Source organism: Ooceraea biroi, chromosome 10 (genome assembly GCF_003672135.1).
Source record: "Ooceraea biroi isolate clonal line C1 chromosome 10, Obir_v5.4, whole genome shotgun sequence".
NCBI classification, from domain to species: Eukaryota; Metazoa; Arthropoda; class Insecta; order Hymenoptera; family Formicidae; genus Ooceraea; species Ooceraea biroi.
Genome location: NC_039515.1, coordinates 13483122 through 13503849, shown reverse-complemented (window position 1 = coordinate 13503849; position 20728 = coordinate 13483122). Strand labels below are relative to the sequence as shown.

At 37.9% G+C, this 20728-nt stretch overlaps 2 protein-coding genes and 1 non-coding gene across 4 annotated transcripts in view; 2 read left to right on the top strand and 1 right to left on the bottom strand.

Moving 5' to 3' along the window:
* The window catches only part of LOC105286039, an 84276-nt gene that overhangs the window by 7335 nt on the left and 56213 nt on the right, over positions 1 to 20728 (top strand). The window contains exon 2 of the mRNA XM_011350668.3: positions 15409 to 15660. Within this exon, the coding sequence (XP_011348970.1) occupies positions 15436 to 15660 (225 nt within the window). The 5' untranslated portion in view covers positions 15409 to 15435. The remainder of the gene's footprint in view (positions 1 to 15408; positions 15661 to 20728) is intronic.
* LOC105286036 lies at positions 5646 to 9624 on the bottom strand. Of its 2 annotated transcripts, none has more exons than XR_895167.2 (3): positions 6771 to 9624; positions 6226 to 6695; positions 5646 to 6171 (listed from the first exon to the last, which is right to left on the bottom strand). XR_895167.2 is itself a non-coding variant. In XM_011350665.2 (3 exons), the coding sequence occupies exons 1-3, from the start codon at positions 7474 to 7476 to the stop codon at positions 6395 to 6397; spliced, it is 936 nt and encodes a 311-aa protein (XP_011348967.1). In that variant the 5' UTR covers positions 7477 to 9624; the 3' UTR covers positions 5646 to 6394. The 2 variants fall into 2 exon arrangements, 1 of the variants encoding a protein (XP_011348967.1); XM_011350665.2 differs by having other exon boundaries at positions 5646 to 6436; positions 6508 to 6695.
* Trnae-cuc lies at positions 13429 to 13500 on the top strand. The gene has a single exon. It is a non-coding gene; the product is annotated as a tRNA-Glu (tRNA).

Genomic DNA, 20728 nt, shown 5'->3' with positions numbered 1-20728 from the left:
ACACGGAGAGATGCTGATGTCCCTCGGTCCTGCCTTGTCGTGAAACGCCCACCCATACGTTGCCTTAGGCAATGTAGATATATACAGGGTGTCATTGATCGTTGGGCATGTCTCTTAGATGATAGTGACGCTCCGGAAGTTGCTGGCCTGTGAGACGATCTTAAAGATTTAGTTCCTCATTGACGCGCCGATCTCGGTATCCGAACTTTCAAAAGCGACGTTATTCTTAATCAAGATAAAATTACGAGACAAAGACGAAAAAGAGATTCAAATAGGAAGAAGAACGCGTAAAACATCTTCTTTCTCTTGTTTTGCGTGACTTTATTATTCTTGGTTTTGTCTCTTGCAGCGGTACTTGATAGTAAAGTGTGTTTCAAAGGTCAGAAATGCTGAGGACTCCTTTTGTGTTACACACTTACTTCACTTGGCGTTCACACAGTGCAGTGGCAGGAACTTTAGAGGTTTCTTCGTTGAAGCTCCCGTCTCATTCATCGCGTTATAACGAAAAATTCCCTTTTCTTTCTTGCATGCAGACGTATATTAACTTCTTAGTTCCAGCGAAAGATCTATTCATTACTTCATAGTAAGTTTCTGCTGAATGCATGTTCTCCTCGATCCTGTTGTCGCCAACTATTCTTGCACGACATGCGGTGCATTTGAGATGATTTCATTTTAATCTAGTGGTACGTTGCGTATAGCATAAATTATATTATAGCATAAATGTATAATCTTGTTAAAGTGACATAATCGATAATAGAAATGACAAAAGATTTTTTAGCAGCTGTAAGAAATATAAGCTGAACGTACGTATGTATATGTGTCTTTCAGGAAAAATGTTATTCAACAAAATAAAATGATAATTAGCGAGAGTAGAGGTATAAATTCTATCGTTTCGTACAGGTCACAGTATTTCACAAATCGCATGAACATGGATGAGTAGGTGTCGACACGATGCTACGCTTACATTTTATATGGCATTTAATCACGCTTTAACCTTTATCGCAGTACCTCTCGAAATCACACAGGGGAGTGGAGAAAAAGTAATCGTGTCCGAGAGGCACCGACTTTTAATCCGCGCCTCCTGATCGGTATGCGAAATGTCAACGACGAAAATCAATGGTGTGTATCGGACGGAAATTCATAATTTATTGAGCGTTCGATACGATTCGATACGTTCGATACGATTGACAGCGGACTGAATGTAAATACACGTGTAACAAGAAAATAATTATGAAAGTGACGTATGTGACAAAACTACAGCGATACTAAACAGGATCAGCTAGCTAATATATTTCGAGCTATATTTCAATAATCGTAATAATTCAGTTACTCGGATTTTTATTATCACATTTGTGATAATTCGAATTAAGGATCCTTATCAACTGGCGTTATGAATTGAGAATTTCATTCCATTCTCGTGTACGGAATACTTTCATTATGACGTTTGCAATTGAAGCGTTGCAATTAATATTTGCTTGTTATTGCTTGATATCTTCTTAAAGTAAAGACTTTAATTTAATCATTTTTCTTTCATAAAAGATATTGGCAAAACGTCAGGACTTTGCGCATAAAACTCTGATTCTGTCTGCGGCTGCAGGTAAGCATCAAGAAGAGCAATATGTCGAAGAGAGCATAACTTCGTGGGCGGGCTCTCCCGTCTATGATTTCATTAAAACTTTGTGAAACTTTACCCACATACACAACAGCAACCAGTCTAGAGACTGTACCGGTTATCATTATCATACTTGGCTTGAACGATAATTGTAAAGATCGATAATACACGATAATGAATAAACTTCGTTTACAGTTGCATCCTTGATATTATCTCGAAATATTTTCGGCAACTACAGAATCGTGAATATCAGTTTTATTTATTCATAAAGTTTCAGGTTAATTACTTGTGGTAACAGCTACTTGATTTTCTTAAAATATCGTGGGCAGCGGTCCGTTATCACGCAGGTCGAGACAGAGAAGCTCTGCGCAAGGTTTGCGCAGTATTTCCAAACTCATTATCCGGGGCAGCTGCGCCCGCTAGTAATTTCTCGGGGCTTTTCAAGCACCCGCACTTGATAAAATATTTTCCTGCGATGCACAAACGCGGGAGCTATTGGTGTTTGGATTAGCTCTAGCGTGAAAATAAAGATCGCGTTGATTTATGCCAAGGATGTTCCATAAATTGCGCATGGCATGTTTGGTAAAACGTCTGGCACCACTGGATTCTTTCTGTTTTGTAGCGGCCGTGATTCTTTGATCTTCGTAGAACGAGTTGTCGAGATCTTTCATTTGAATAGAAGGAATTTTGGGAAACGCATTTCCTCCGGCGAAATTGTATTATTGACGATTTCTTCATTGCAACATCGCGCTTGTGTGCTTCCCAATCCAAAGTCTTTGCATAACACGAAGAAGCGCGGCATTGCCGTTGCCAAGCCGTCATATATTTCTCCAAGATTGTTTCAAGTATTGTCAAGGTTCCAATAAGAATTCCCGAAGTTCTAGCGTAAGCGTATCCAATTTTTATCCCAAGGTGGAACCAAGCTCCTGGAACTCGAACTAGATCCTACTCGATTCTGATTAGAATTCTCTCAAGTTTCTCCCAAAATGGGTACGTCTTGGCTTTTTAGAATCGCAACAACAGTAATCTCGGAACTCTTTCTTTCAGTGAGTACACTTCGTGTCCACAGAAAGTTAATAATAAAGATCGCGTTCGAGTGTGCGAGGATGCGAGCGTACAGTTGAACAAAGCTCTGGGTGTTCGTCGGGTCCCGAACTCAAACTCAGTGTTGATCGCAATCGATCGCAGTCGCGCTGCTTTTTCCGCCGGCGAGCGTGAATGGAGTTTCTATCCGCGTCGGTCGCTTCATTCACACGTCGCGCTGGGTGAACGTTACGTTCGATTCGCATTCATCCGTTCCGCCGACTGCCGCAAACAGCACCGGTGTCTATCGCTTTTCCCATGCCTCCCCACGACAGACGGTGCGCGTTTATGCATATGCATGCACCTGCAACACCGGTCTTAGTAATCCTAGATTGAGATTTTTGCCGCGTTTGTTACTGAAACACGCTCCGTTGACTCTTGGACGCCCGCCGCCCGCCCGCGTCACGTTTTACGCGTGCAATTTTCACATCTTGTCGAGTCTTTAAGAGACAGTGGGACAGCGCTAAAAATATTTTAATGCGGTTACAAGACAGCGACGGCTATTACTGTCGCCGCACTTTTAAATCGCTCGCGGTATGTATTTATAGAGCTCCAACCACAGCCACGGAGGCTGATGCATCGCCGCGAGCAACCCGCTTGTAACAGCGTTGCGAAATCTCGAACGCAAGGACGAGCACGCTCGTAATTTAGATTCTTTAGAGTAAGATTTTTATGGATATTTTTCAGGACTTTGGTACTGCGTATACCTTCGGAATTAAATTGTAAAGCGAAGAAATTGCGCCGGTGTAAAAGGAATTAAGTGTTTGTGTGGTGTGAACCGCACGAAGAGAGCAGTGGAGAAAGTTGGATGTTGGTTTATGGCTTATGCGACAAGACTTTCTTTGAGTCAATTGTCTCTCGTTGTTAATGAGGAACCTACCTACTGAGGATAACGATACCGCATTTATAATTAACACTATTCAGCTAAAGCACGTGTAAAAATAACAAAGGTGAATTATTCGAAACTCTTACGTTCTGTACGCACATCTCGATTTTTACTACAAGCTGTTTTATAAATGATAATAGTATCGAGTAGAGAAAAGACGCCAAAACCGACATACCAGTTTGTTTGTGGAGGTTATCTCGTAACTTAAAGCTCGAAATAAAAATTTGCGTACACATATATATACTAGAGACAGGCTTATATTAGATAGTATTATAATATTTTATAATATCGTTTCTAGTTTTTAAGAAAATAACGTTTTTCTAAGACACACGAAAACTGAGCTCTGAGCTCTGAGAAATTGAGCGCCAAAACCGACATATCTATTAAAAATTATGAAATATTTAAAAAATATGATACTATATTTAAATAAATGGTCGAAAACACATATATGTAATAACAATAAAAATAAAAATTCATGTCAAACATCATGTATTCTGTCAAGGATCGGAATTAAGTTGATCACTGAGTGGCGCACGTATCGCCACGTATAGATTATGCCGGTTTACGGCAAACTCTCAAATTTAAAATCTAAATTTGAAATTGTATCGTAAAGAAAGTAATAAAGATAAAAATAAAAATACAATATTTTTAGCAAGCATGTAGAAGGACTTGAGTATAAAATGAGTATAGTATAAAAAGAGATAACTACCGTTATTTAAACTACGTAATTTGTCAAAGAACTTGGAAAACTTATAGAAAAAAAACACTTTCAAACTTCAAGAACTCGATATAAGCTCATTTAGCATATAAACAAACAAGAAATGTATAAACAATGAGTTCTTAGCACGTTAACTAACTAAATAGATCGCGTTCATATTAGTTTTGATAAAGTGTAACATTTACTTTCTGAGAAATAGGGGTAATGTCTCTTTAGAAGGTCTATGTCAGTTTCGGCACCTTTCCTCTATCTTATATAAATGTATGATACCTATTAAAGAGACCAAAAAAATTACATATGAAATGAATTAAAATGCATAAAATATATATTTTAATATACAGTTACTATATTTTTTGCACAATTATTTTTATTATATGCTATTTTGACATCGTTTGTATAATAGATTTGTAAACCATTTTTTAATTACGATGAAATTGAAAGTTGAACATTAATTAAGCTTAAATGTTTGAAGAATATATTTATGTAATCGTAAAGACTTAGCTCATTCGTCGAACCGGATGCTCTGTCTGAGCGTTCTGGTTCACCGATTTTCTGATTCTTCGTAATCTTCCTTTTCTCAGCAACGATGGCATGTAGGATACATGTATGTACATATGTATCTTGTATATTGGCAACATGTATCTTATAGAGATTTTTATATTTTAAGGAAGCAAAAGAGCAGTACATTGCCTTTCAGATATCTTCTTTACAATTTTCTGTTGTTAATGTGGCTTAGGGAGTAATTGGAAAATGGTGTACAAGTCTTTAATTATTAACTCTGTTACTTCGTTACTTCGAATTTGTCGAACAATCTCAGCATAATATTAAAAAAGTAAGATTAAAAAATGCAATTATATATCTCAATGTTTATTAAAATATTAATTACAAGGGACAATTAGCGCAAACTATAAAACTATGAAACACTTGTGAACGAACCTTTACCAGTAATGTTGTCTCATCTTCTTTAGTATGCAGCTCGATCTTTACGCGCGCCGTTGGCAAACCTCCTCGTTTGGATGCTGCCAGGAAATCGCAAGGAAAGGAATACGAAACGAGTTGCAAGAGGAATTCCTAATCGCGAGGGGACAGATAGGATACAACTTGGTAGTTGCAACCTCGATTTTATCCTCGATTTGATAAATGCCCACTCGTCGTTAGAAAAGAAGCGTAACATTACAGCTGAATGGGTTTCAAGAAACGTCTTTTACCCGCATGTAATTTTAATTCAACGAAACGCACGTTGGATACGAGATACACAGAATATTCAAGCATATATGCATTAATTATATCTATAATAATTCTTAAGAAATTCATTTCCTATAATAATGCAAAACTTATACAATTTAGTGGTATTTATTATGATTTGCACAATACAAGATACACAATACATATTTCTTAATCTGCATAAACGTACATGAGACTCACAAGTACAATGCTAGTTTAACTTTTGCTCTCGGAGAGGAGAGGCTTAAGAGGAAGCTAATTTGCATACAGAGCTCGGTGAATTCGAAAATTTCTGTGCAGATTCTCTGCTCGTTGCTTCTTACTTCCCTCATGAGAGCGGATGTGCTTGCTACGCATGAATTTTAAGTTAGTCTTAGGAATAATAAATTATTTGAAAGCGCGACATAAGTGTGACGATTTCTTACAAGATTATATAAAGTGGATAAGATGATGCTCAAAGGTGATAGAATCATAGATATTTTTTAATATACACGATGAAAATATTGTAGTTACAAAAGCTGTATACGGTATTAAGAAGGTCATAACATGTTGTTTTTCTCTGAGGTACTTCGAAGATTTCAGGATCACCATTTTTTTTAATGGCATGCTTTTTTATCCTTAGCGGATATTGTAGACGATTTAAACGACCTATAATACATGGTGGTTCGACATTAAAAATAAAAAAAAAACGATGATTCTTACCTCATAAGAGGTGCTTGAAGCGATGTCTGTTTACATCGATGCAACACTGCAATCATTGAATTCCTGAAGCACGTACATTATCACTTCCGGACTGATCGCACTTGTCGCACGTGCTGTATATTATACGTATCACTGTTTGTTTCGATATTTGTGATTTCTTACTCGGTTATTATGGCGAAAATTTCATCTCTCGTCGATAAACTAGCATTTTCTGAAATAAAAAAGTTAATAAATCTACTTAATAGAGTATAATATTGGATTTTGATAATATTCTAGTGTTACCTTGATCGCTTGACAAAATTCGTTCGATATGACAAAACACGTTATCGGCAGAATCAATGGATATATTTTAAGCATTGTATAAACTACCTCTATCGCCATATCGCTGCAGCAAGATTCTGTTACAAGAGCAATAGCTCTCGTGACTCGGTATGGTATCATAGTTGAAACATATCCAATAGTTATGCCAACTATAATATAATTCCGATACTTGAATAACGTGGCAATACGTTGCATTAATATTAAAATTTAAAATTCCCACTCACTCAGAAAAATGAAATGCTTGGTATCTTTGCTCGGCCATGTGCCATCTATTAATTTCAATATTATCAGATCGTATAAAATAAAGGAATCGAGCATTACGAAAATGAAACATGGAAATACTAGGAACATGATGGTAGAGGTCTCGTAAATGTGATGCATGACCTCCTCTTCAAAGTGTATGTACAAGTGCAATTCCATGACTGTTACCATAACGCATATTGTCCATACATATAAGATGCATTTTACAGCTGTTGAAATGTTCAACAATTGCTTATGAAGACGTGAATTTTTGTGACAAACAACGATGTACGCTTCGATTTTCAGCAGAATTATTGTCAGAATGGACGTGGAAAAGCTCACCAAGAACATGTAGTCAAAATTCATGTTCAGATTTATATCGAAACTCCAATCGAGTACTTGCTTAAGCGGTTCAACCAGAATTAACACATTCGAAAATACTAGACTCATTACGTAACAGTTGGTGGAAGTGTGCATGTAGGGATTTAATATGATAACAAGACCGAGCAATGTATTTAAGCTGACGCCTGTCACCAGAAGCGTGAAGTCCATGATGTTGCGTATGGGCTCGGAGATGATTGGTGTAATGACGTTTATTTTGGCAAGATGCATTGTCGTGTTAGGATCCGTTGGGATAACCGAATGGTCCATGTATTTGTGAATGCCTTTCATGTCGTATTCGTTCATCATCGCGTTATTGTTTGCGTTTGTCACTCTTTTTTACACTTTTATTAATTGTATTTTAGTATTTGTAGTAATAAGCTTTCTTCTCCTCGACGAACCGCGATGTATATTGGAGTATGAAAGAACTTTATGATAAGTCGGGATGGCACGTGTTGCTTCGATGGTCTATACGGATATTACTGACTATGAGCAAACGGTAGTCCGTGGAACTACCACCTATCTACCTTTCCTATGGGAATATGTGACGCCCTGCAATGCCATAGGCGGGGACCGCTGAGCAAATGATAATAGCGTGCAACTTGCGTGTTCACGCGATCTTTTCATTTGATAAAGTGGATCTTTAACGAGGTCCAACAATTAAGTATTGGGAATTTGCTTTAACGGTTTCCACATCGAATTGTTTATAGTTGGAACCTATCTCATATTTATCGTAATGAAAAAATTAATAACTGCTTTATCAAAATATAAATATGAATCAAGAGTTTGGTTAATTACAACAAAGAATATTTGTCTTGAAATTTATTTAATTCGTTGCGAATTTCTTGAGAATTCTTTTTAACTTTCTCGTATTAATGATAGACCGCTGAAGGGTTCAACCATTTGTATAATAAAGTATGGGGGTAAATATGAAAAGGCGAGGATCTCTTGCGGGGAAGTTATAGATTTCCCTATTTAGAGGAGGAAAAAGAGTATCCGGCCTCTTGAGGATGCGCACGAAGGGCTTCGCTTTCTAACTGCGAGTAATGACCAAGTGACAAAATGGAGAAAAAATAAAAATAACGATGCGGGAATAAATCGTATTTCTTACGGTTCATTTATTTATTTGAAAAAGAGAAAAAATAAAATGCCGTGTGGCGGCCGGCAGTGTCTCTAACGAGAGGAAAGGGAAAGAGAACCTTGCACGCGACTGTATGTATAATATAAGGTTTGCAGGGCGCTTCTGGCAAGTAACCATGGCCGCGATAGTGGTCAGCTTTTGCCCCGCTGTGATAGATTTATCGTTAGATTTATAAATCTAGCCTGCTGGCGCATCGCGATTGTATCTCTCTGAAAACGAAGTGCGACTATCTAGCGCATTGTGTCCCGGAAGTGTTCACAATTGACACGTTATCGAGAGGAAAAAGCTGTGAATGATAATATATTTACTGCATTGCATTCTGTCATTGATGTCAACTTGATTCTCGCATGCAATAAGAGCTGTACAGCGACTGTTAACCAGCTCGTCAAACAAACGAAATTTATGCATAGCATTTATTTGTAGCGTTCGCATCACGTATTATTATTGTTCACTTTTTCACTCACTCTTTCTCTTTCCATAGAAAGATTATCACGACGAAAGCAGTGTGCATAAAAGCTTGCAGCTGGTCGGAGTTTCTCTTTTGCGGTGAGGAATATTTGAATTCCGAACCGGACCGACTATGTGTTTTTATCCTTGGACCAGGTGCGAGCGAGCGCGTGGTTAATTTTTGCGGGTTCCTTCGTGCCCTTTTCTTCTTGTTTTCGTCTGCATTGGGATCGGGTTAGTGATGGAGGGCGATCCCGGGGCCAAATAAGTGCAGTGGCAGGACCTGAGGATCCGGAGCCGCAACCGGTTCGCCGCCTGGGCATCGTTACAACGTAACTTAAGCGACCCTGAGGAGGCTTCGAGGTCCACGATAATCAGTGAGCTGTATTATCATCACGAAGTAACCCAGCATTCCACTGGTGGCCTCGAAGGTGTAAAATAGTCGTCATGCGATCATATCGTTGTGAATCATATGTTGTGAACGAGTGATCTAATAAAAGACATTATATCATGGCATTTTGTCATATCTAAAGCTTTTAAACGCGATACGCACGTGTGAAAGTTGAAAATTAAATATAAAAATCAATGTATTTTACTTGAAACTTGTAATTTACATGTAAATTACACCATAAACTAGAAGCGCTTGTTACTTAATTTTTTATAGAGTAGAAAGACATAGCACATACTTCTTTATACATGATCACAGATGCGCATGAAGCAAATGCATATCAAGTCACTCTGTTCGAGATCAACTCGCACGAAAGTTTATCTTGGGACTGGTTAGACATTTATTTAAACATGGCACACCTACCAGTTGAGCGGTCGACTATTAGTCGAAATTAACTATGCCATGACAATGTTCCCTTTTCGCGTTAATCATTTAATCAATCATAATTAGTCCACCAAGCGTGTACTATTATGTATTTGTTCTATACCTGTGTAATTTACAATATATGTAGGATACCAAACAAGTTACATCATCGGAATCGCGCTACAGTTTCATCGAATGGATGTTTGTTCAAGGAATGATATATATGTACACATATATATTTTTATACGGTAAATATTTTCAGTATTATTCACTGAAGATGTTTTTACTGGAATAGAGGAAGAATGTTGCAAGAAGATAATCTACGCGTTACGTAAATTCCGCGTTGCGACGATATCATAAGGGAACAATTTATTAAGAGCTTGTACGTTTCACCACAGCCTCGTGCTCTTCCGAGCGTTTTGCTCCTGTTGCTCCTCGTGTCAATAGACTCGATGTATTTTATACATTACCAGTCAGACAAGTTTTTCCTGAAGACCGCAAGCGCCATGCGCAGCTCGGTAATATTCGATACTTCATACGCAGGTGCATCCTTGAAAAAATGTGTGGTTTTATGCTCGAGGCTGATGCTTCGAATGCAACACAAAATGGCAAAGGAATCAGGTTCTTTCAAATTCTTCAAAATGTTATGTAATAGTACGTTGTTTAAGGTAATTGTTGAAACGTTTTTCCAGACGCAGGTGGATGCCTTGTATATGTACGTGTATGATTTTTTGAATATTTCTTTAAATGCAAGACTAACGTTCAATAAATATACTTATGATGTCACGATCGACAGTCACATGTTGAGCACAAAAATACCCTTTCGGGAAATTTGGCTAGAAATTATGTTGTAATAGGGGCAACTCTTGAAAAAGAGAACACACTAACAAAGGCACACCTGTAGATTGCCGAGTAAATCATGGTAATCGCCGCTTTCGAACCTAAAGAAGCACGAAGAAAGAGAAACCCTTTTGTTTTTAAGAGATCAAGTGCTCACGTGATTGGACTTGGAAAGTTAACGTTTTGATTGAGCGTAGACATCAATAATATCGTATAAAATCGCGCGATGCCAAAATTTCAACAATATAATAACTACAGATATTCATCTTAATGCAAATAATCTTCTTACAGATCCAGTTGAGACTGAGTTGAACTGATTACTGTTAACTGTTTCAAATTGCAAATTTGATGGATGCCGCCATAGAACTATTGATTACTCCACGCGTTATTGACATAGAAAATTGCAATTGCACGATCATAATAATACTCGAAAATCTTTGGCTCCATCCAGTGATAAATGACCGATGAAAGGATTACTGCGTCAATCGCATTTCCGAGTTTCCAAGACGCTCGTCTTCCTCCATTGTCTCTGAGCTTGACGTAACTCTCCTAGCTTACACAAGGTTTTTGTCCTTTTTTTAGGACCCTATCGCAATATTTTGTGAGGAAGAGTCTTTGAAATGATTCTTTGTTCTATGTTTGCGAAGTGGTATACGGGTCTTTCTCGTCCTACGTTCCGTATGAGACTTTATGCTCATTTCAGAACGCCTTTCCTTTCTCTGCTCGACATTTCTTAAAGAATCATTCTGTTGTCTCTTGATTAGTGTATTGCTAATTCTCCACGCGTCGTTCTCTACCTTTGATTCACTTTTTATTTAATCCACGTTATAAAGATTATCTACGTTTCTTAACTTAGTTTTCTATTATGCTCATCGTTTCAGTAGTGGAAGTTTTCCGTCACTAAGGCGCATCTTCCCGTACTACCTCGTCGTGTTCGCACATACGTAAATACAGAGCCATGGTAATCGTCGTTTTACAGGAAAGCCGTGCAGAGATAAACCGGGAACCAACTCGCTTCACACGGCCGTCAAGTACAATGCGATTCATAATTAATCCGTGGGCGTTTATCAGCGAAAAAAATGCATGCGGGATTCAGTCGCGTTTCAAGTCTAACTGCAAAAGCTCTGTTGAAAATAAAAGTAACCAAGTATACATTATTGTAGATATTTCTGTACAGTGTATACGATCCAGAATAACTCGATATTTATTCGGAACAACAGACGCAAAGTTTAAAACAAAAATGTTTATTGTTCCTATCTCTTTTCACAAAATTGTCTATGATTATTCCAAACAATCATTAGAGAAGAAGAATTTTTATAAAATTGTAACTTGAATAATTGTCGAAAACAATCGAATAAAGTTTTCTATCCAATGCAGATTAGATTAGAATGTTTAGCTGCTGCAAAAATCGTCTCATTACTTTGCATCTGCATCCGCGCACCGCATAAACCGCATAAACCGCATAAACCGCATAAATCGCTATCGAGAAGCGAAAAGGGATGTTCCGTTTTTCATTGTCATGACCAACCGTTGCCAAGGCTCTCTTCTGACGCGAGATGTTCTACCAACTTCTTCTTCTGCAATGTTCTTGCATTGTTGTTTGCGTTGACTCTTTACGGTTGTTACCGCGGAGTTTATCGTGCTGCCCTCGCAAAACATTGTAATGCAACGCGACAATACTCCGAAAGAAATTAATATCAGCTGAAATAAATTGACAATGTCTCTCTTGTCGATATTTCAACGTAGTGACTATGCGGAAGATTATTACATAGGAAATTTCCTATGGAGATTGCTTGGTTCAAGACCTTCAGTCTTCGCGTTCTTCCAGTTCATTCAACACGTAGCTTTTATTACACACATCGGACTTTTACAACCAACGATAATGTCCGCCAAACGGTTCTACGCGTCAATGTCCTCGGATTCGGATTGACAGCGCGGCCTAATTTGCATGTTTTTCTTTCAACGGGGTGGGCATCACGGCGCCTTCGACGGTTTCTCCTCCTCGACATCCCGCGTCGCAAATGAGACGCCAACGAAAATAACCACGCGCAATAGCAACGCACATTTAAACTTTATGCCGTAATTCACGAGGTTTTCTCTCTCCGTTCTCCCATTTCCTTCTCATCACCAATGTGATGCCTTAGATGTCTGTTTTCTTTCCTGGTTTATTCGCAGTCGCACGCGGTTTCCTCCATTTTCCAACTGCGTACCATAACACCACTAGTTTATGGAAAAATAAAGAAATGATGTATCCTAAACGTGAAAGAAATCGGTCGTTCTGCGTCATCTATAAATAGCTGCTCGTGCATGTTGTACGAGACAACACGAAGGTTTGTTACGTTAGTATGCACAACACGTATACGAACTACGTTCGTAGGGGAGACGACTGTGTCGTAGTTTAAGAAATTTCTCCGTTCTTCGGAACCTGCAAAGCATATATTGTTGTCATATATTGTTCGTTATAACTATTCTCAACTTTTAGGCAGGCAATGAAGATTGTAATACTAATATGAAAAATCACAATACTTACACTCTGCTACAATAAAATTTAACATTTACGTAAAAAAGATAATATTTATTTTTACTGTTTTATTATAATCGTAATATTTTAAAATCTGTTCATTTTTGACTTTGTGTGTATGTGTCAAGAAAGGGAGATAACAGGTCGAGAAAATAACTATAATATTATGCTTCTCGATATCTTTTTGCCATTTACGCTATTTCGCATTTACATATGATTTAAAAAGATAATATAATTTTATTATAGTTATATTTCAATAAGTGTTTTATTTTGACTTTGTTTTATTATTTGTTTACGTGGTAAAACGTATACAAATTAACATGTTTCTTTAGTAACATCTTCTAATCTTAGGAAACGTGATATTAACGTAAATATTATAATAAATTTAGGTAAAATTAAAAATTAATTTTAATAGAGATGGATAGTTTTACAATCTACAATATTTTCGAGATAAGAATGGTTCGTTGTACTTCAGATTTTGTTAGTTGTTACTTGCCATAATCCGGTATGGTCTAGTGGCTAGGATACCTGGCTCTCACCCAGGAGGCTCGGGTTCGATTCCCGGTACCGGAAATTTTTTCTGTTTTTATTTTGAAATCTATAAAAATATACTAAGCTATATAGGCTGCGTTCCGATATTACTGCCAGTACTGAAAATCTATAGTATACGTGACATAAACTATAGCTTTTCAGTACTGGCAGTTAATATCGGAACGCAGCCATAATTGCGCTATATAATCTGCGATGCAAGTTTGAATAATAATAAATCCGACAACGCCATCAATGATGTATTCTAGTTTGTTTTCTTAAATCTTAAAAAATTCACATGTATTTGAATTAGAAATATTTAAAAAATAATTAACATTTAGTCATTAATATAATAATACGACGTGTTCCGCATATCCGATACCTTGAAGCGTAAAAGTTAACATATTCGACGTCATGGATGACATGTTCGGGAGAGTTAGATCCGTGCATGAGACAATAGCTTAGTTTGGTCCGTTCTATCGTGCAGCAACTTCGAAAGGAATGAAATCGAGTGTTCTTGCTTGACGCGATTCGTGTAAATGAAAATTCCTTTTGCGCGCCATGCCAAGGACAGATAAACGCGGGACGACACCTCGAGAGGCCAACTGGTCAGTTTATTCGCATTTTGCACATGGCCAACTGGAGATAAATGCCATTCGCCATAAACTCACCATTTTATAATGGGCGTAGTAAAGTCGCGTTTATGCTTGATTTGTGCTTTATCGTGCAGCTTCGTCCGTGAACGAAGTGGCAGATCAGCGTAATTACCGGTCGTAAGTCATTGTGCTCTATTTTCTGAGAGGCTTCCGGTAGTTTCTATTCTACTAAAATACAAAACGGTGGTTTCATAACATGTGGTGTCTTTCGATTTCCTGCTCGTCGACGACCTGCGATTAGAATTATCTCATTCGATTGATGACAATTTAGTGGGGTACTCTAAGCCTTTTAGTATAAATGGAGATGATTTAGAGTATATAGTATTATCTATTATTTTATACATATTAATATCTTCTTCTTTACATTGATGGATTTTGGATAACAGAGAGTTTACAAATCAGAAATTTAAAACAAATAATTAACTAGCTTATTGATAATTTATATATAGTTTATTTCAGTGAATTACTGAGATGTGCAATTTAATCAATCTCTTTTGAAAATTCCTAATTGTTGAGTACTCAACTCGTCGTTAGCTATTAGACCACCACGTTAAAGACTTCCGTCGTCTCTGAATTTGGAAACGTAGACACAGTGAAGCATGTCTGGTTTTCCTCGGCGACTCTGCGATATAAGTGCAACACCGAGTGTGGCGAGACCTCGGCAACAGAAAAGGAACGTAACCGGAGAGCATTGTATCCGAAGCCTGAAAGTCAAGACGACGGGACAACTAGCGCCAGGCATGCTCTCGAGCACGTATTCGTACCGACCATTTTCCTCGGCTCCTCGAGATTAACATCGTCACACTCACGATCAGTCATAGCAAGCACACATTTAGACGTCCTTTTTCTTCACGCATTTCACCCTTTCTACAGCCTTTTATGAACATTTCACCACTTCTCGTAATGGTATTTTTCTCACTCTTACATCGATCGCGCGCGATCTCCCTCTGTAATTATACTTTGCAGTTTCCCCGCTAATTTGGTTTTATGAGTTCCCGCGAGTATACTATCGAGTCGAGTTCACTGCCACAGCTTGTGGCATAATAAGGGCTTCCCTTCGAGTGTAGGATGCCGCGACTCGATAAAATTTTATACGACGTTGAAAGTATTTTCAGTCCGATAACACGAAACATTTTATTGCCGACCAGAGATTATCTTATATATTTATTTCTGTTCTTATAGAGGAAAGAGTTTATTTTTTGGTGAGAAAATACAATAGAACGCGGTTATAAATTATACGGAAACTTTCCTCACAAGAAACGGAATGTCATTATGCATCTGTCACGAATGCTTTCAGATGATCCTATCTTGATTCTGATCGAGCATGACTTCTGCAATGGGGTTGCAGCAACAGGCTGCATCCCAGGACACAGTGGATTTCGCCGGTTATTTGCAGTCAGCTCAGTGCCATCATGGAAATCAAATAGAAGGACAGGTGCAAGACTTTCAAAAATCGCCACATCGAGAGCACAACAGCAGTTTTACCAGCACGAAAGGTCTTCTTAATGGTCCCGGACAGAACAATTGCTTTCTCAACAGCGCCGTACAGGTAAGAAATTGAATATGTAATATCAAGGGAGCTTTGTTAACATAATTACAATTTCACAAATGTTTTATTGGATTATATCAGCAACCATTTGCATAAAAAGTGTATACTTGTGCGGAATTTAATCATAGTCTCGTAAAATTATGCATGGGCCTTCGAAGGTAAACAGACGCCGTGAGCATATGCAACCCGCTATGCGAGCGTGCCGTTCGACTTTTCGGTGCAATTAGGCGCATAGTATATATTATTTATAACTCCCACTCAAGGAATAAAGTGACAGTAATAAAACATAATGACGTTAGCATATCGTCGTCTGACATCACTTTGTTATTTAGACATTTCATAGAAAAATATAGTTAAACCAATTACAAAATATCTAATTAATTAAATAGAGATAGTGAAAAATAAAATAAAATTGTTCGTTTCAATATTTAATTAAAATAGAGGCGAAATACTAATGATATCGTCATTTAATTATATCTTTCTTATTATGAAATATTTAAACTTGAATAATAGACTAATCGTAGAAAGTACTCGAAATTTTTAAAAGCAATTAAGTTGGCACATAATTGACGCATAATCGAATGCAAATAAAATTCATGTCCATGTATCTTGACGTACAAAAGACATCGCACTATCTTTCTTTGTTCTTTCCTCAGACTTCCTCAGTTTATGAATATAACCTATCGCTGAATTTTTAAGCTCACTCTGTCTTAAGGAGCCTCCGAGGTGTACATAAATATTCATGATCGGTAAGTGCCAGAGAACATGTGAAATATATTTTTCAATCATATCGTTAGATTACTTTTGACTGTCGTGAGCGTGCCTCTTGGTGACATAGTAAACTTTTTGCTTTTTAATGGTAAATTTCGTAATGCGATGTAGTAGCTTCCTCGGCTGTTGCACATCGACCACTGGTCCCCAAGTGGAGGAAGTCATATTTGTTCGTATTGAGAAGCGTTCGGAAGTGCTAAATGTGATTTACCGCTTAAACAAATGTGTGGAAGGATAACTACTTTTGCGGATTGGGCATCAAACTATTTTTACGCCTGTATCATGGCACAAAATTCGACTAAGACATTTCTTTTTGCATTTGTTACGTACATATGCAAATTTTGTTGCTTTTTAAATGAAACAAATGTAATTCGTTCTGATTAGTCTGGTGTGTGTGAAGCTGGCGTATCATTTCGCGGAAAATCATTAATTATTGAGAGTTCTGGCTCCCTTTTTAATAGTTCTAGAGTTCCTGATAGGTTAAACGCATAGTTCTGGCCATTAAAGCGAGAAAATCGCAAAGCCAACTTCACGCAGCGTCTCCCTTTGTCCTGCGACACTTTCCGCCATAATTCCGGCTAGATTTTAAAAGATCTACAGTTCTACATGAGTTCTAGCGAAAACATTTTTTTTCATCTTTTTATAATTATTAAAGCTAAAAAATGTTTCAGGGAATGACGACTGGTTAATTTCAGAGAGTTCTGTGCTTTGTGAAATATTTCTCGTGTAGTTCTGAACATATTTAACCATTTTCCAAAGAGTTCCGACCGCAAACATTAACAATTATTTAATAAACAATTTTTATCGTCCGAGAAAGACGTATCTACGGAGATATATGTGAGACGCTGGTCGATTTTCGAGAGTTCTGTGAAGATTAAAATATTTCTCGTATAGTTCTGAACGTATTTAAGCGTATTCCAAAGAGTTCCGACCGCAAACATTAACAATTATTTAATAAAAAATTTATCGTCCGAGAAAGACGGATATACGGAGATATGGGTGAGACGCTGGTTGATTTTCGAGAGTTCTGCTTATTCTAAAACAGTTCTCGTATAGTTCCGGACATGTGCAATGACTTTCCAAAGAGTTCTGACAGGAACAACGATTAGAAAATGTTTTAAAAAATTATTTCACCCGAAGAGTGGACGTTTTCGACTTTAACAGTGAGACGCTGGCCGAAATGTCGGAGTTCTGGCTTTCCTAAAATACTTTTATAGTTCCGCACGTACTTATGATTTTCCTACAGAGTGCCATGTATGAGAGGTGCATAGAACTCTTTAGGAAATTCATAAGTACCTTCGGAACTGTACGAAAAATATTTTAGGAAGCCAGAACTCCGACAGTTCGGCCAGCGTCTCACCCTTTTCCGTCTTAAAATGCAGTTTTCGAGCAGTTTTAATTTTTTTAAAAATTGTACAATGTCGCTGGCGCATAGCACTCTGTAGAAAAATCATAAGTACGTGCGGAACTATACGAAAAGTATTTTAGGAAAGCCAGAACTCCGACATTTCGGCCAGCGTTTCACATTTACTGTCTGAAAGTTCACTTTTCGAGCAGTTTTACTTTTTTAAAAAATTGTGCAATGTCGCTGGTGCGTAGCACTCTTTAGGAAATTCATAATTACGTGTGGAACTATACGAAAAGTATTTTAAGAAAGCCAGAACTCCGACATTTCGGCCAGCGTCTCACTGGTAAAGTCGGAAACGTCCACTCTTTGGGCGAAATAATTTTTTAAAAAATTTTCTAATCGTTGTTCCTGTCAGAACTCTTTGGAAAGGCATTGCACATGTCCGGAACTATACGAGAACTGTTTTAGAATAAGCAGAACTCTCGAAAATCGACCAACGTCTCACATATATCTCCGTAGATACGTCTTTCTCGGCCGATAAAAATTGTTTATTAAATAATTGTTAATGTTTGCGGTCGGAACTCTTTGGAATACGCTTAAATACGTTCAGAACTATACGAGAAATATTTTAATCTTCACAGAACTCTCGAAAATCGACCAGCGTCTCACATATATCTCCGTAGATACGTCTTTCTCGGACGATAAAAATTGTTTATTAAATAATTGTTAATGTTTGCGGTCGGAACTCTTTGGAAAATGGTTAAATATGTTCAGAACTACACGAGAAATATTTCACAAAGCACAGAACTCTCTGAAATTAACCAGTCGTCATTCCCTGAAACATTTTTTAGCTTTAATAATTATAAAAAGATGAAAAAAAATGTTTTCGCTAGAACTCATGTAGAACTGTAGATCTTTTAAAATCTAGCCGGAATTATGGCGGAAAGTGTCGCAGGACAAAGGGAGACGCTGCGTGAAGTTGGCTTTGCGATTTTTTCGCTTTAATGGCCAGAACTATGCGTTTAACCTATCAGGAACTCTAGAACTATTAAAAAGGGAGCCAGAACTCTCAATAATTAATGATTTTCCGCGAAATGATACGCCAGCTTCACACATACATTAGCCTGATTTGTTTGTAGTGTGCAAGCGAGCATCGTGAAGCGAGTTTCACTTTGGAAAATACGTGCAATAGTTTAAAAGAATTAAACTAACGTTCCGTGCTAACAAGACCTGGTCGCTGAACATGAGGCACGCGTACCAATACCGCGCCTTACGTGACACGTGATACAAGTGTTTTAAGCGCAAACCGCGCACGCAGCCAGGGTGTGGTAACTGCTTTGTCTCGTGTTACGAATAGAAAATAAACGGCGTGACGCCGTTCTCCTCATGACCGTAGTAAAAGCTTTACGAACGTTTGCGATCGGGACAGTATTTGCAGTAGCGTTACACAACACGTGTATTTCACGATCACGTGCCATGCGTAAAAGTATCGTCCACATTTTTTACTAATGCGTCGCTGGTGAACGGACACGGAGCTGCCGAAACTGAGAGCGGAATTGTTTATAAAGGACTAATTGCGTTTACGCGTTGTAATTTTCCTATGCGCGATCCTGATAGATCGTTTAATCGAATTGTAAAGTTTGGAAGTAGATTAATGAAAGCTTAGGATCGTGTGGTTTCAGCGTACCCGCGGATCGCCCTTTTTATCGGTCGGCACGAGCTTATTGACGAAGCGACGATACGAAACTTGTTTTACCTATCACGATGTTTGTCGGTATAAGACAAACCCGCCACCCCGTTGTTGTCGATTTTGTCAAAGTATCTGATAATCGTTAAATGCCCGCGTTATCATGTACGGACCTTCAGTCCGGTGAGTAACGCTTTACACACGTTTATCCTGATAAAATGCACGTGCATCGCCGTTCCCATACTCTGATGATAGTCGACAGTCGGAATAACGTCGTGGGTCTAGCACTATGTCTGCATTTGATAACGTCATCAGGGCATGCGAGAATCCTCGTTATTAAACAAGCGAGATTCGAAGAACACTTATCAGTCTTCAACAGTGCTAGTATAGAGTTCCGATAATTAGCTAATCGATAGACGTCCGCATTCTGTGAAGCCGCTTTTTGATTATTTAATTCTGCACTCTGCGCGAGAATTGAATTGTTTTTTTTTTATCGAGATTTAATCGAATCGAAAACAATTTTATAAATTATAAATAAATTCCGTAGTTTTAATACTTTGACAGGAAATCAAGTTACTCTAGTCTGATTTTAGACCTTGACTAATTATGTACTTTTTTATACATAGTCATTTCTTGAAACGTTTCAATATTTGATGTTTTGCGAATTGCGATACATATATAATCGTCGGACTCTCGCAGATTTCAACCATTGTATAGAGCAGCTTGAATTTCATAGCTTGAATGTTACGATCAGTTCGTTCGACGAAACGCGCATAAATCATTGACCAGAAGAAGAAAATCATGGGTTAGCAGTACAGCGTATTTTAGAAGCTTTCCGAGTAGGCTCCAAGCTATGTACTTCTCCAACTGCATTGGATGTCCACAAGTTCAAGGTTGCGGTACCTACGACGAGATCGACATCCTTTGTTGCAAGAAATCAATCTACAAAACCTTCCAGCTATGGCTTATGATTACCTTATTTTGCGCGAATCTCTTTTCAATTCAATTCAACTCAGTTCCAATTTCACCTTTCTAATAAAACATCTAATGTCTATTGTTCCGAATGTAAAAAGGATAGTAGACGTGATAACACGAAAGTAAAGTCTTCTTAGGTTGTTTGATCCGTATAACGTACATAACGGTCCTGCAACGTCCAAGCAATGTCCAAGCAACGTTACTTTGTCACTGGTTCCTGTTTTGACATAAATCTGATTCCGCATTCATACTATACTACACTATTACTATTACTGTAGTTTATCAAG